General features: G+C 42.2%; 1 protein-coding gene across 1 annotated transcript; it reads right to left on the bottom strand.

The window, feature by feature from the left end:
- Positions 1–481: 481 nt before the first annotated feature.
- Positions 482–7,604, bottom strand: LOC140069976 (protein kinase C delta type-like). The gene is made up of 5 exons (XM_072116305.1): positions 7,535–7,604; positions 7,152–7,235; positions 6,794–6,835; positions 3,045–4,402; positions 482–950 (listed from the first exon to the last, which is right to left on the bottom strand). Exons 1-5 carry the CDS (start codon positions 7,602–7,604, stop codon positions 831–833), a joined length of 1,674 nt encoding a protein of 557 aa, XP_071972406.1. The 3' UTR covers positions 482–830.
- Positions 7,605–18,420: the final 10,816 nt, after the last annotated feature.

Here is an 18,420-nt window from a genome sequence, read left to right as displayed (position 1 = left end):
TACACTCCCCCAGTAATCACTATATACCGCTTCCAGTAATCACTATATACAGCCCCTCAGCAATCACTATATACACTCCCCCAGTAATCACTATATACAGCTTCCAGTAATCACTATATACAGCCCCTCAGCAATCACTATATACACTCCCCTTTGAAAATGGCTACATTGAGATAGCTGAAACGTTGTACTCTTCCCACTGGTGAAATAAAACATTTTCACGGAGTGCTGCTTCCTTGTTTTGGATTTTGGATTATATACAGCTTCCCTATATATCGCCCCAGTAATCACTATATAGAGCCCGAAGTAATCCCTATATACAGGCCCCAGTAATCACTCTATACAGCCCCCCAGAAATCACTGAATACAGTCCCAAGTAATCACTATATACAGCCCTCCAATAATTTCTATATACACCTTCCAGTAATCACTATATTCAAACTCCAGTAATCACTATATACAGCCACCCAGCAATTACTATATATAGCTCCCCAGTAATCACTATATATAGCTCCCCAGTAATCACTATATACAGCCCCCCAGCAATCACTGTATACAGCTCCCCAGCAATCACTATATACAGCTCTGCAGTAATCACTATATACAGCTTCCCAGCAATAATTATATAAAGTTCCACAGCATTACCTATATACATACAGCCCCTATAATAACTATATACACAGCCTCCCTATAACTATATATACAGCCCCCCTATAACTATTTATAGTCTCCCCATAATAACTATATATACAGCCTTTCTATAAATATATACAGCCCCCTATAATAGCTATATACACCCCAGTGACGTAACTGAGTGACATTATAGAAGCTCAGCACATAGAATACGTTTTATTCGACTGACTTACCACTGATACTTTGATGGGGTCTTTCTCCTGCCCTGTCAGGTCTTCCAGACTGCTTCTTCCGGTCATCACTCTCTGTAGGGCGAGCTAAACAGACACACTTGTTATTATCCTAGTTTATCCATCAAACCCTTTATGTGCCTTTCAGAATAATAATCCCATGTTATTCCCTGCTGCCTCCGCCCTCTTGGTAATGTATAACACCCCCTGCTTTCCCTATCACATATGTTTTGCCCTTATGTTTCCTCTCTTAGGGTGCGGTCACAAGGCGCGTTCTTGGACAGTTCTTGGACTGGTTTTTATATGTTTCCTTATGTTTGGCGGCTTTGGATCCGTTTAAAATCTGCTTACACTTTCAGAAATGAAGAAAAACAGATCAAACCAGCCAAACGCATTGCATTTAAAAAACGGTTCAAGAACGTCATAAAAAGTAATGAAAAGGTCGTACAGTCCCCAAAGTGGTATCAATAAAAACCAAAATGAAAACCTGGCACCTTACACACTGAGCCATGAAAACGTTACTGGCCTCAGAATACGGCAAAACTAAGAATTTTTTTCAGGGACAAAACATTAAGACATTTTTTAGAACTGTAAGATCTACAAATAAAACCTATATAAATTTGGTATCTCCGTGACCGTACAGACCAGGAATAAAGGGGAGAAATGATTTATACATCAGAGGAAAAGATGTAAAAACTAAACAATTTGTCCGTCAGATAATAAGACTCATAAATAAAATAATAAAGATCCGGCTTGGGGAAGGAGGGGAGCAGAGAACAGAAACTCAAAAATAGAAAAAAGACCAATAAGTGGCTAAAAAAATCAGAAGATAGATTGATCTCCGAAATAAAGGCGACCTCTTACCTCTGGGAGGGCGGAGACAAGAAATCCATTGGGATGCGATGTCTATGGGCTGCGAGGAGCGCGAAGCTGCCGTCAAACAGGCCATTTGCGGTAATGGAAGGCGCACAAGGCAACCTTCTCAAGTGTCTATGGCTGCGAGGAGCGCGAAGCTGCCGTCAAGCAGGCCATTTGCGGTAATGGAAGGTGCACAAGGCAACCTTCTCGAGTGTCTATGGCTGCGAGGAGCGCGAAACTGCCGTCAAGCAGGCCATTTGCGGTAATGGAAGGTGCACAAGGCAACCTTCACAAGAGTCTATGGCTGCGAGGAGCGCGAAGCTGCCGTCAAGCAGGCCATTTGCGGTAATGGAAGGCGTTCAAGACAACCTTCACAAGTGTCTATGGCTGCGAGGAGCGCGAAGCTGCCGTCAAGCAGGCCATTTGCGGTAAAGGAAGGCGTTCAAGACAACCTTCACAAGTGTCTATGGCTGCGAGGAGCGCGAAGCTGCCGTCAAGCAGGCCATTTGCGGTAATGGAAGGCGCAAAAGACAACCTTCACAAGTGTCTATGACTGCGAGGAGCGCGAAGCTGCCTTCAAGCAGGCCATTTGCGGTAAAGGAAGGCGTTCAAGACAACCTTCACAAGTGTCTATGGCTGCGAGGAGCGCGAAGCTGCCGTCAAGCAGGCCATTTGCGGTAATGGAAGGCGCAAAAGACAACCTTCACAAGTGTCTATGACTGCGAGGAGCGCGAAGCTGCCTTCAAGCAGGCCATTTGCGGTAATGGAAGGCGCACAGGGCAACCTTCTCAAGTGTCTATGGCTGCGAGGAGCACGAAGCTGCCTTCAAGCAGGCCATTTGCGGTAATGGAAGGCGCACAAGGCAACCTTCACAAGTGTCTATGGCTGCGAGGAGCATGAAGCTGCCTTCAAGCAGGCCATTTGCGGTAATGGAAGGCGTTCAAGACAACAACCTTCACAAGTGTCTATGGCTGCGAGGAGCGCAAAGCTGCCGTCAAGCAGGCCATTTGCGGTAATGGAAGGCGCACAAGGAAACCTTCACAAGAGTCTATGGCTGCGAGGAGCACGAAGCTGCCTTCAAGCAGGCCATTTGCGGTAATAGAAGGCGCACAAGGCAACCTTCTCAAGTGTCTATGGCTGCGAGGAGCGCGAAGCTGCCTTCAAGCAGGCCATTTGCGGTAATAGAAGGCGCACAAGGCAACCTTCTCAAGTGTCTATGGCTGGGAGGAGCGTGGGGCTATCTTCGAGCAGGCCATTAGCATTGATGAAAGACACACTGGGAACCTTCTCAAGTGTCTTTGGATGTGAGAAGCACGGGGCTACCTTCGAGCGGACCATTTGTGGCGATGGAAGATGCACAGGGCAATCTTCTCCACAGGTGATGCAGTAGTCACGTATTACGGTGCTTAGTCTTTCCATCAATCTGCTGGTGCAGGATATGTTCCTGACAGGATGATAATGCTCTGACCACTCCGCACACACAAAGCTGAAATCTAGAAACTTCTTCTGATCTACAAATCTACAATTGAAGAATGGTTCTTTGAAGTGCAGGGTCTCTTCAGTGTTTGGGTCAGCAGCATCTGTCTTCATGATAGCTGGTGGTTCTATTCTCCCGGCATCTGCATCTTCCCAGTCTATAAAGGCGAAGTATGGATGTCTCCGTAGGCTTTTCTTGACTCCCAGACGCTGGTATTGGTCTTTACACAGCAGGCCTTCTAAGACGCTGACTTGGTTGAACGTCAGAAACTTTGGGAAGAGCGGAGTGTGGTTTAGGACAGCTTGCTCACATTCACCAGGATTTTCTCCGGGAAAAGCCATTTCCAAAGTCATCAGTCTGTAGAGAATAGCGCCGATGGAAAAGAAGTCAGCTCCTCTCCCATGGGACAAGCCACGGACTATTTCAGGGGCTGCATATCCAGGGGTACCTTGGCAAAAGCTTATGGATTGGGGATATAAGCTGGTCATAGCGTGGCCAAAGTCTGTGATTTTGATGTGGCCTTTAGAGGTCAGTAAGATGTTTTTTGGCGCCAGATCACGATGGAGGATACCTTGTTTGTGTAGGTACTGAGCGCCACACACCATTTCTACCGCTATGAATTTTTCAGCCTCCCTGTCAGGGCTATGCAAGGTATTTTGGATGAAAGTATCCAAGTCCCCTCTATTGGCCAGCTCCATAACATAGTACACATAGCCGTTAGTGTGGAAAGCGGCCAGTCCATGGATTAGGTATGGGCTTCCATAGGAGTTCCGGAGGATTTGGCGCTCTACAAAACTGTAGCCACGTGACTTATACAGCAGTTTGTCCATGACTTTGATGGCGACTTGCTCTTTGCGGCGGATGTCTGTTGCCTGGTAGACTTGCCCGAAGCTTCCTTTAGCAAGCTCCCGATGGAAGGTGAAGCATGAGAGCGATAGTGGCATTGGTGTTACTAATCGTCCTACCGGCTCTTGTGGTTGGGTTATGTCCAAAGAACTCGGATCAGTGGAGATGGTGCTGTGGCTGCTGAGCTGATACAGAGCAAAACTGTTTAGCACCTTTCGTCGATGGCTGCTGCTCCGCTGACATGATGGTAGATATGACGGAGGAAGAATCTCTGCTAGGTTTGGGTCCAAAGACAATTGCATGCGGAGGCCATGGCATCTTCTCTTTCGTTCGGCCTCTAGATCCCTGAAGCTGTGTCCTGTATTAGGGTGAAGAGAGCGGAGGTTAATATATCACGTCAATGGAGAGGGTCAAGGCATATTATAGCAGGACAAAAACAATAGCAACAATCATTCTTTGCTGCCCAATCACAGCTTAGCTGTCATTTTTCCAAGGTATTTTTACCCGTTAATGGCATATGATGCGTGTGTACATCAGATTTCTATTCAGGGTGTATGGAGGGGGCTCAGAGGCTGCGCCCGCTCTATACACGATTGGCATTGGATGCCTTATGCACCTATCACCTACAGCTGACACTCAGTTGAACTACACTCAAATACCCATCCAGGTCATGAAATACCTGAATAAATCTCATCCGACCAAACACCTTAGCGAGAAAGGGATTCAACAGATTCATCAAATTTCCCCAGAAGGGAACACCCTGCCAATAACAGATATGATTCCACATTCCAAGTACCAGATAACATGTAAAATCTTGTATCTCAACTAAGGAAAACTATTACAGACATGGCAGGATTAAGGTTGGTGGGGGCCCCTGGGCGCAAAAAAAGCCCCAAGTAATTACTATATGCAGTCCCCCCCCAGCAATCACTATATACAGCCCCCAGTATTCACTATGTACATCATCCAGTAATCATTATATACAGCCCCCAGTATTCAATAAATACTGCTCCCCATTAATAACTATAATACAGACTCCCCAGTAATCAGTATATACAGCCCCCAGCAATCACTATATACAGCCCCCAGTGTTCACTATATACCACATCCAGTAATCACTATTTACTGCTCACTAGCAATAACTATATACAGTGTCCCCAGCAATCACTATATACAGCTCCCCCAGCAATCACTGTATACAGTTCCCCAGCAAGCACTATATACAGCTCCCCAGTGATCACTATATACAGCTCCCCCAGCAATCACTATATACAGCTCCCCCAGCAATCACTGTATACAGTTCCCCAGCAAGCACTATATACAGCTCCCCCAGCAATCACTGTATACAGTTCCCCAGCAAGCACTATATACAGCTCCCCAGTGATCACTATATACAGCTCCCCCAGCAATCACTATATACAGTTCCCCAGCAAGCACTATATACAGCTCCCCCAGCAATCACTGTATACAGTTCCCCAGCAAGCACTATATACAGCTCCCCCAGCAATCACTGTATACAGTTCCCCAGCAAGCACTATATACAGCTCCCCAGTGATCACTATATATAGATTCCCCAAGTAATCACTATATACAGATCCCCCAGCAAGCACTATATACAGCTCCCCAGTGATCACTATATACAGCTCCCCCAGCAATCACTATATACAGTTCCCCAGCAATCACTATATACAGCTCCCCCAGCAATCACTGTATACAGTTCCCCAGCAAGCACTATATACAGCTCCCCCAGCAATCACTGTATACAGTTCCCCAGCAAGCACTATATACAGCTCCCCAGTGATCACTATATATAGATTCCCCAAGTAATCACTATATACAGATCCCCCAGCAATCACTATATACAGCTCCCCCGGCAATAACTTTATAGTACTCCACAGCAATAACTATATACAGTCCCCTTTTATAACTATATACAGCTCCTATAATAAATATATATACAGCCTCCGTATAACTATATACACCCCCCCCCCCCATAATTACTATATACAGCCCCCCTATAATAACTTTATATAGTTCCCAATAGCAGTAATGGTGAACCTTTTAGGGACTGAGTGCCAAAACTACAAGCAAAAGCCACATATTTTTCACAAAGTGCCAAATGCCAATTTAAAGTAATTTACAGGTTTCAAACATATCGGTTCCCTGAGGACACCAATACAGGAGTAAGGAGGAAAAATTTGGATTATTATTGTAGTTTCCTTCCAAAGTCTCCTTAACAGGTTGACTGGGTCAGGATCAAGGGTCCGGAGAAGGGGCTACAATGATAATCAAGTTCTTTCCACACCTCCTTGATTTAGGTCTTGAGTCCTGAATGGTGGGTGACCATTGGCTGGTTGATAGCCCGGGTGCCCACAGACAGGGCTCTGAGTGCCTCCAAATAAAGCCCCCCCTATAACTTTATATAGCCCCCTTTAATAACTATATACAGCCTCCCTATAATAATTATATATACTGCCCCCTAAAATACCTATATATAGCCCCCTATAATAACTATATACAGCCTTCCTATAATAACTATATAACGCACCCCTATAACTATATATATATAGTCCCCCTATAATAACAATAACAACTATAATAACCAGTGGGGTAACTAGTGTCCTCTGAGGCACGGGGCAAAATTCCTAGTGGGGCCCCACCAACCATTACCACCATTACTGCAACAAAAATGACTGAGTGACATTGTAGCAGCTCAGCGCATAGAATACAACTTATTCCACTGACTTACCACTGTCAGGTCTTCCAGACTGGTTCTTCCGGTCATCACTCTCTGTAGGGGGAGCAAAACAGACACATTTGTTATTATCCTAGTAATCACTATATACAGCTTCCCAGCAATAATTATATAAAGTTCCACAGCATTACCTATATACATACAGCCCCTATAATAACTATATACACAGCCTCCCTATAACTATATATACAGCCCCCCTATAACTATTTATAGTCTCCCCATAATAACTATATATACAGCCTTTCTATAAATATATACAGCCCCCTATAATAGCTATATACACCCCAGTGACGTAACTGAGTGACATTATAGAAGCTCAGCACATAGAATACGTTTTATTCGACTGACTTACCACTGATACTTTGATGGGGTCTTTCTCCTTCCCTGTCAGGTCTTCCAGACTGCTTCTTCTGGTCATCACTCTCTGTAGGGGGAGCTAAACAGACACATTTGTTATTATCCTAGTAATCACTATATACAGCTTCCCAGCAATAATTATATAAAGTTCCACAGCATTACCTATATACATACAGCCCCTATAATAACTATATACACAGCCTCCCTATAACTATATATACAGCCCCCTATAACTATTTATAGTCTCCCCATAATAACTATATATACAGCCTTTCTATAAATATATACAGCCCCCTATAATAGCTATATACACCCCAGTGACGTAACTGAGTGACATTATAGAAGCTCAGCACATAGAATACGTTTTATTCGACTGACTTACCACTGATACTTTGATGGGGTCTTTCTCCTTCCCTGTCAGGTCTTCCAGACTGCTTCTTCTGGTCATCACTCTCTGTAGGGGGAGCTAAACAGACACATTTGTTATTATCCTAGTAATCACTATATACAGCTTCCCAGCAATAATTATATAAAGTTCCACAGCATTACCTATATACATACAGCCCCTATAATAACTATATACACAGCCTCCCTATAACTATATATACAGCCCCCCTATAACTATTTATAGTCTCCCCATAATAACTATATATACAGCCTTTCTATAAATATATACAGCCCCCTATAATAGCTATATACACCCCAGTGACGTAACTGAGTGACATTATAGAAGCTCAGCACATAGAATACGTTTTATTCGACTGACTTACCACTGATACTTTGATGGGGTCTTTCTCCTTCCCTGTCAGGTCTTCCAGACTGCTTCTTCCGGTCATCACTCTCTGTAGGGGGAGCTAAACAGACACATTTGTTATTATCCTAGTAATCACTGTATACAGCTCCCCAGCAATCACTATATACAGCTCTGCAGTAATCACTATATACAGCTCCCCAGCAATAATTATATAAAGTTCCACAGCATTACCTATATACATACAGCCCCTATAATAACTATATACACAGCCTCCCTATAACTATATATACAGCCCCCCTATAACTATTTATAGTCTCCCCATAATAACTATATATACAGCCTTTCTATAAATATATACAGCCCCCTATAATAGCTATATACACCCCAGTGACGTAACTGAGTGACATTATAGAAGCTCAGCACATAGAATACGTTTTATTCGACTGACTTACCACTGATACTTTGATGGGGTCTTTCTCCTTCCCTGTCAGGTCTTCCAGACTGCTTCTTCCGGTCATCACTCTCTGTAGGGGGAGCTAAACAGACACACTTGTTATTATCATAGTTTATCCATCAAACCCTTTATGTGCCTTTCAGAATAATAATCCCATGTTATTCCCTGCTGCCTCCGCCCTCTTGGTAATGTATAACACCCCCTGCTTTCCCTATCACATATGTTTTGCCCTTATGTTTCCTCTCTTAGGGTGCGGTCACAAGGCGCGTTCTTGGACAGTTCCTGGACTGGTTTTTATATGTTTACCTTACGTTCCAAGAACGGCATAAAAAGTAATGAAAAGGTCGTACAGTCCCCAACGTGGTGTCAATAAAAACCAAAATGAAAACCTGGCACCTTACACACTGAGCCATGGAAACGTTACTGGCCTCAGAATACGGCAAAACTAAGAATTTCTTTAGGGACAAAACATTAAAACATTTTTTAGAACTGTAAGATCTACAAATAAAACCTATATAAATTTGGTATCTCCGTGACCGCACAGACCAGGAATAAAGGGGAGATATTATTTAGACGGCAGAGGAAAAGATGTAAAAACTAAACAATTTGTCCGTCAGATAATAAGACTCATAAATAAAATAATAAAGATCCGGCTTGTGGAAGGAGGGGAGCAGAGAACAGAAACTCAAAAATAGAAAAAACACCAATAAGTGGCTAAAAAAATCAAAGCTGAGCTGTGATTGGCTGCTATGTACAGATAGATTGATCTCCGAAATGAAGGCGACCTCTTACCTCTGGGAGGGCGGAGATAAGAAATCCATTTAGAGGGAGTGAGGAGCCAGGATAAGACTCGGCGCACTCTCCCTTTCTTAGTCTTCTTCTTCTTCTCTGGTTTTCCATCCATAGGATCCATGGTAGATGTTGTCACTACGATGTCTCCAGAGCAAATGAGGGGAAGGTGCTGCGCGCGCTGCCTTTTATACTCTGGCAAGTCCCGCCCCCCTGGCATTCTTGCTCCTGATTGGTCAGTTTTCTATTGTGACATCATCAGCCATGCTGGAGGTTCTATGTCATTGTGACATCATCAGCCATGCTGGAGGTTCTATGTCATTGTCACATCATCAGACATGCTGGAGGTTCTATGTCATTGTGACATCATCAGCCATGCTGGAGGTTCTGTGTCATTGTCACATCATCAGCCATGCTGGAGGTTCTATGTCATTGTCACATCATCAGACATGCTGGAGGTTCTATGTCATTGTCACATCATCAGCCATGCTGGAGGTTCTATGTCATTGTCACATCATCAGACATGCTGGAGGTTCTATGTCATTGTCACATCATCAGACATGCTGGAGGTTCTATGTCATTGTGACATCATCAGCCATGCTGGAGGTTCTGTGTCATTGTGACTTCATCAGCCATGCTGGAGGTTCTATGTCATTGTGACATCATCAGACATGACCAAAATATTACATTTACATCAATGTTATAAATTTTTTGTCATTATATATTTATTTATATATTTATCAGCTGTGCTGGTTACCGCAGATAAGGAAATACCTTGTAATCAAAGATTCATGGAGAGTTTGCACACAGCACTAAAATAACATTTACCCATAGGCCTAAGTATAAAAAGATCTTTGCAGAGATCCTTGTGCAGCTTGTTCAGGTATTTGTACATTGTAATGAGGTCTCCCCTCAGTCATCTTTTTTCTAAACTGAATAATCCCAAATTTAGTATCTAAATCATTGTATCATTGTATTCTACAGTAGTTCCCCCATTCCCCTGATAATCTTGGTTGCTCTTCCCTGCACCTGTTGCAGTTTTACTATGTTCTTTTATACACTGGTGCCCAATACTGTCCATCAATCTGGAGCTACAATTATATAATATACCAGTTCCAAATTACATACAAATTCAACTTAGGTACAAACCAAAAGAACCAATCTTGTACCCAACCAAGGGACTTCCTGTGTACCTGTATATGAAGGCGGTCGGATGGGGGATGAGCATCTTATAATTTGGGTGCAGTGCTGTATATATTAATGGGGTACACACTATATCATGATTTGGGGGCAGTGCTGTATATATTAATGGGGTACACACTATATCATGATTTGGGGGCAGTGCTGTATATATTAATGGGGTACACACTATATCATGATTTGGGGGCAGTGCTGTATATATTAATGGGGTACACACTATATCATGATTTGGGGGCAGTGCTGTATATATTAATGGGGTACACACTATATCATGATTTGGGGGCAGTGCTGTATATATTAATGGGGTACACACTATATCATGATTTGGGGGGAGTGCTGTATATATTAATGGGGTACACACTATATTATAATTTGGGGGCAGTGCTGTATATATTAATGGGGTACACACTATATCATGATTTGGGGGCAGTGCTGTATATATTAATGGGGTACACACTATATCATGATTTGGGGGCAGTGCTGTATATATTAATGGGGTACACACTATATCATGATTTGGGGGCAGTGCTGTATATATTAATGGGGTACACACTATATTATAATTTGGGGGCAGTGCTGTATATATTAATGGGGTACACACTATATCATGATTTGGGGGCAGTGCTGTATATATTAATGGGGTACACACTATATCATGATTTGGGGGGAGTGCTGTATATATTAATGGGGTACACACTATATCATGATTTGGTGGCAGTGCTGTATATATTAATGGGGTACACACTATATTATAATTTGGGGGCAGTGCTGTATATATTAATGGGGTACACACTATATCATGATTTGGGGGCAGTGCTGTATATATTAATGGGGTACACACTATATCATGATTTGGGGGCAGTGCTGTATATATTAATGGGGTACACACTATATCATGATTTGGGGGGAGTGCTGTATATATTAATGGGGTACACACTATATTATAATTTGGGGGCAGTGCTGTATATATTAATGGGGTACACACTATATCATGATTTGGGGGCAGTGCTGTATATATTAATGGGGTACACACTATATCATGATTTGGGGGCAGTGCTGTATATATTAATGGGGTACACACTATATCATGATTTGGGGGCAGTGCTGTATATATTAATGGGGTACACACTATATTATAATTTGGGGGCAGTGCTGTATATATTAATGGGGTACACACTATATCATGATTTGGGGGCAGTGCTGTATATATTAATGGGGTACACACTATATCATGATTTGGGGGCAGTGCTGTATATATTAATGGGGTACACACTATATCATGATTTGGGGGCAGTGCTGTATATATTAATGGGGTACACACTATATTATAATTTGGGGGCAGTGCTGTATATATTAATGGGGTACACACTATATCATGATTTGGGGGCAGTGCTGTATATATTAATGGGGTACACACTATATCATGATTTGGGGGGAGTGCTGTATATATTAATGGGGTACACACTATATCATGATTTGGGGGCAGTGCTGTATATATTAATAGGGTACACACTATATCATGATTTGGGGGCAGTGCTGTATATATTAATGGGGTACACACTATATCATGATTTGGGGGCAGTGCTGTATATATTAATAGGGTACACACTATATCATGATTTGGGGGCAGTGCTGTATATATTAATGGGGTACACACTATATCATGATTTGGGGGCAGTGCTGTATATATTAATGGGGTACACACTATATCATGATTTGGGGGCAGTGCTGTATATATTAATGGGGTACACACTATATCATGATTTGGGGGCAGTGCTGTATATATTAATAGGGTACACACTATATCATGATTTGGGGTCAGTGCTGTATATATTAATGGGGTACACACTATATCATGATTTGGGGGCAGTGCTGTATATATTAATGGGGTACACACTATATCATGATTTGGGGGGAGTGCTGTATATATTAATGGGATACACACTATATTATAATTTGGGTGCAGTGCTGTATATATTAATGGGGTACACACTATATTATAATTTGGGTGCAGTGCTGTATATATTAATGGGGTATACACTATATCATGATTTGGGGGCAGTGCTGTATATATTAATGGGGTACACACTATATCATGATTTGGGGGCAGTGCTGTATATATTAATGGGGTACACACTATATCATGATTTGGGGGCAGTGCTGTATATATTAATGGGGTACACACTATATCATGATTTGGGTGCAGTGCTGTATATATTAATGGGATACACACTATATTATAATTTGGGTGCAGTGCTGTATATATTAATGGGGTACACACTATATCATGATTTGGGTGCAGTGCTGTATATATTAATGGGATACACACTATATTATAATTTGGGGGCAGTGCTGTATATATTAGTGGGATACACAATATATCATGATTTGGGTGCAGTGCTGTATATTTTAATGGGATACACACTATATTATAATTTGGGTGCAGTGCTGTATATATTAATGGGATACACACTATATCATGATTTGGGGGCAGTGCTGTATATATTAATGGGGTACACACTATATCATGATTTGGGGGCAGTGCTGTATATATTAATGGGATACACACTATATCATGATTTGGGGGCAGTGCTGTATATATTAATGGGGTACACACTATATCATGATTTGGGGGCAGTGCTGTATATATTAATGGGGTACACACTATATTATAATTTGGGTGCAGTGCTGTATATATTAATGGGGTACACACTATATCATGATTTGGGGGCAGTGCTGTATATATTAATGGGGTACACACTATATTATAATTTGGGTGCAGTGCTGTATATATTAATGGGGTACACACTATATTATAATTTGGGTGCAGTGCTGTATATATTAATGGGGTACACACTATATCATGATTTGGGGGCAGTGCTGTATATATTAATGGGGTACACACTATATCATGATTTGGGGGCAGTGCTGTATATATTAATGGGATACACACTATATCATGATTTGGGGGCAGTGCTGTATATATTAATGGGGTACACACTATATTATAATTTGGGTGCAGTGCTGTATTTATTAATGGGGTACACACTATATCATGATTTGGGGGCAGTGCTGTATATATTAATGGGGTACACACTATATTATAATTTGGGTGCAGTGCTGTATATATTATAACAACAATGGTGGACACTAGAAAATAACATGGATTTGGTGAAAGTGCTCCGGGTTATGTGGCTGCATTTATAAACCAATTAGAGGGGGGGCTCTGCGTCAGGGCCGGCGCTATGGGTAGGCAAAGTGGGCAACTGCCCCCCTCCCTGAAAGGGATGATTCTCTTCTTTTAGATGAATCTTGAATTGTGTTTCTAGGTGCCATGGATCCAGAGATATTCAGGTTTAAAGTGAGAATATCAGGTGCCATTCTTATATATAAAAATCACTCCCGATGGACATTTAACAGTTATTATCTCCATTTTCCTGACACTTAGAAACATAGATTCATATAAAAGAGGAGAATCTCTTCTTTCATAGGAAAAAATAAGTGCGGTTCTATGCATCACAGAGCCAGAGATACAGTCCTCTGAAATATGCACCCCCCCCACAATCCAGATTCTTAGCCATCAGGCTGCAGGGAGAATTTGCTGCACACAGGAGCTGCTGCACCTCACAGATAATGGAAATATTCACTTTATATGTTACTACATTCTGAGAAGGGATAATATCACCTAATATTCATGTTTTTAACCCTTCTCTGTGCAGAACTATCTAAGCACAAGTAAATGACATAACATAGAAAAGCAAGTGCCATAAGATAACAGGGCACACATCAGTATACAAGCATCCGCTCAGAGAACTGACCATACCAATAAAGAGAGAACAGACTGAGCACTAATGGTAATAGTAATAAAACCGCAATTTTATTCAATGCAATTAAAAAATAGCGTATGACAAACAAGGTGATTCCATAGCAAGCATGTACAGGTGCCTGGCTATCTAAGAACTATCTGAGAACACGCTTTCTCTCTTATTGCCTTTTAGTTTTTTTTGTGAAAATTGACTGATACGATGAACATCCGATCCTCTTCGCCTGATGTCGCTATTATATATTAACACCACGACCCAGAACAATGTCCATAAAGTTATATGTAACACCAAATACACACACATGTTCTGGAATAAAGTTTTATTTCCCATCATCCCCCATTACTTACACCCATGTTATGACGTTCTCACTCTCATCCTTATGAAGCGCGGAGGGTTCTGTTATTGTGCGGATAATACATTGGCGCACATCTATAAGTGACTTGTATTATCTCATTATATTGGTTTATGGATACATAGTTATTATTAGGGTCACCATTGTGTAAGGGATCATACATGATAGATATTTGTGACGCTCAGTGCAATTTTCTGCACAAATACTTTGGCGCCCCCTGTGGATGTAACGTTCCCTTTGCTGCATATTTTGGTGAATACTGTATATTGGTGTGGGGTCTGTATGATCTCCTCACATCTTACTGGTTTAGGAAAGTACATTTTCTTTATATAAGTATCTGGATTTGTACATATTTTAGAGGAAATTTTGAATGTTGATTGCCGAATGCATCGCCTGGTTGTCTGCTTTCTATTCTATAGGTTTTATGGCGCCTTTACTTTTTATTCTGTTTTATTGATATATTTAGCAGGTTGTGACTGTCTTATTATTTGTAGCTGAAAAGCAGATATCTAGTTATTACATATTAGTGATATTATGTGGATTTATTTATGTGAACATATCAATATGAGGCATTTGTGAGCTCTACACACGTCCATCTATTACATTTTGGAGATGTGAAGGTAAATATTTTCTGTTTGGAGCACATTTTTTGTCATCAAAGTCAAATGTTAAGTATTTTTTTATAAAATGTTTCAGTTTGATTCAAAATTGCATGAAGGCGCCTATGTCTATAAACTCTTTTGTAAATGGGGCAAGTGTCTGCTTTCAGGAAATATGTGGTTTGTTTGGGTTTACTTTAATTCTTTCTTCTGTAATTTCGAGTTAATTTTTAAACGTCAAAATGACAAAAATTGCTCTGGCCAATAACGCGACAAAATATCCATCTTTGCAGATGTTGACCAGCGCTGCAAGGCTGTAGTGCTAACCACCGAGCCACCGTGCTGCCCATCAATCTCCCGATCATCTCCTATTAAATTCTCCCATATTGCAGATTGTTTTACCATATTGAATGGAGCCTCTTACTGACTGTGACTGGTCATAAAATAGTTTTATTTCAGGGCCCCACTTTTAGTTTTGCCCAGGGCCCCACTTTGTCTAGAACCGGCCCTGGGGCTCTGATTATTGTATAATAAGTTTAATAAATTTGGGGGTACATTTTGTATATTTTAATGACATCTACAGGTAAGGGGGGAGGGGATGTCTCCAGATTCTCGTTGTTGGGTTAAATTACCCAGAAACTTCCCTGTTTCTGTATTTCTCGGAGTCTCCTCCGCTTCGTTATTCGGAGTAAGCGGCTTCCGTTTTCCGTGTTGCATCTGTTACAATTTTTGCTATTATTTGTTATTTTTGCTCTTCTCACTTTCCCTGAGATCTGTGCCATCGGCTTCCCTTGTATATGTTTCCATCCTGTTGTGAGCGAGACTTTCCTGTATCTGCGCCGGACGCCTGATAACCCCCTCCCCCACCATGACACATAGCGGTACATGTCGTCCTTCCCTTGTCATTACTATGTACTTATAGACAACAACATTTTCAGGCCTCTCTGCAGGTCCCGTGATGAAACCGAATACCGAATATTTCATCTCTTATTGTTTAATCCACCATCTAGAATTTACCATTTCTTAGTAGATCCAGAGCTAGATTTCCGATGTGTTCCTTATCCCTGAGATTTTTTATTTTATTTTCAGGAATCTTGTCATTTGGTTTTTAAACATTATTACATGTTTATGCAAATTACCCGCAGGGGCTACTCAGGGTGTGGAGTAGCCCTTGTGAGCTACGGGCTCTGAGTAACCTCTGCAGAGACGCCTCCTGCATGTCCATGTCACCTGTGAATGCGCTGGCCCTGGGCTGGAATCCACTGCACCTGCGCGGATCACGCCGCATCTCGTCTGTCACATGACATAAGGCTAATGGGTCTGTGAGATACAGATCCTGAGATACAGGCAGCTAAATGCACCGTTGGAAATGCAAGAAGCAGATAAAGATTCCGTTTTTTTAAAGAATCTCTGTATTTTCAGTCCCGTAGCTCACAGAAACATTATGGGGCACATTTACTTACCCGGTCCCTGCGCAATCCCCGATCCGGACTGTCCGACAAGGATGAACTCTGCTGCGATTCCTGAAGATCGTGCCCCCGATCTCCTGCATGTGCCGCTTCCCTGCTCAGGTCCCCGGAGTTCACCCTCTTCTTCCCGATGCTTGTAAGTGCTTGGCTTGCGACACAATTTTTAAGTTAAATCCTGCGGTTTCTCCGAATCCGTCAGATAGTCCAAAAGCCTGCACCCCCGATTTGTGCCGCATGAAAGTCGGCGCCTAAATCCGATCGTGTGCGCCAAAAAACCCTTTTTAAAACCCTGTCCCAGCGGCGCAAAACGGAAATCGTCGTGATGTCTGACGAAAGTGTGGTCTGCGGGGCCCTTAGTAAATGAGCCCCTATGAGGCTGATGTGCTCTGAAAGATGAGATCTTTTGGGCTTATTTACTAAGGGTCCTCGGATCGCATTTCCGTCTGACTTCCCGATGTTTTCAGGGAATGCACGGCTGGGACAGGCATTTTGAAGGGGATTGTGTCGCACGCGATCGGATTTGGGCAGAATCGCAGCGGCTTTCATGCGACAAAAATCAGGGGATGTGGCCGTCGGATGATCCGATGGATTCGGACTGAGTGCGGGATTTAACTTTAAAATTGTCTCGCAACCAATGCACTTACATGCACCAGGAAGAAGAAGGTGAACTCCGGGGACCTGAGCGGGGAAGCGACACATGCAGGATATCAGGCGCCTGAGCTACAGTGCATGATCGTCGGAACAATGCACTTCGGGTGATCTCCATCGGCCGGATAAGTAAATGTGCCCCTTTATCTTTAATATGAATCAGGAACATGTCTCTGGGTGCTATAGAACAGAAGATCGAGGCTTGTAAAGTAACACCCCACTGCAACCACTTAACTAACCACTAAACTTGACTCATCCCATGTGAGAAAGAGGTGAGAAGAGTCATTTTTCACTGACTTTGGAAGAGATTTTTTATAGGTAAAAGGGGAGATTTTACATAAAATAATGAATTCTAGAAAGGAAATTTTATACCTGACCTAAGGGGACTAGTAGTTTAGTGGGGTAAAACCTGGCAACAGGTTTCCTTTATAGAGAAGTCCAATGAAGCAGGAGAAATGATTGTTATGATCACTGGGATGGATGTAGTCTAACCTATAGATCTATAGATCCACTAAGCTTCAAATCATCCCAATGGGGAGCCCTGGTTTTGGACGTCTGATTCATTCTGGTTCCTAGAAAGGAAGGGTTTTGTGTTCCTCCATGTTTTTCCCGAACAGGAAACACAACTGGAGTGTCAGGTTTATTGTGATCTCTAATGTGGTGGAGAACCAGGCGAATGGTTTTTGGCTACATATTACATATTATTTTATGTTTGTGTAACATTTCTAACAAAGTTCTGCAATTTGTTACATTTATCATTCGAGGAAACTGCCCTCTAGGGTCGCTCTGGTGAGGACAACTCTCCCACCGCAGAAGGCTGTATGTAGTTTTTTCTCACTACGAGTGTATTGTACAGTCCATAATGTACCATCCTCCATCTTGTGGATTTTGAGGTCCAGGAAAGTCAGTGAGTCTTTTTTTTAGTTTAACTGGTGAACCTAAGTCCAAGCTCATTGATGTTTAGCTCTAGGACATCATCTATATCCATAGCATGTGGCATCCACCAGCAGAGGTAAGATGTAATATGTGGGGTCATCGCGGACCCCATGGCAGTACCTCTCACCAGAAGGAGACACAGGATCAGCTTGTTGTGTGCTACATGGTGTAACCCTTGAAGTGCACAACTGATGAGCAAAAGGCTTCCACATCCAAGCCAGCAGCAGTGTCCCTAGAGC

Source organism: Engystomops pustulosus, chromosome 7 (genome assembly GCF_040894005.1).
Source record: "Engystomops pustulosus chromosome 7, aEngPut4.maternal, whole genome shotgun sequence".
Taxonomy (NCBI): domain Eukaryota; kingdom Metazoa; phylum Chordata; class Amphibia; order Anura; family Leptodactylidae; genus Engystomops; species Engystomops pustulosus.
This window is presented reverse-complemented; position numbering and strand designations above follow the sequence as displayed.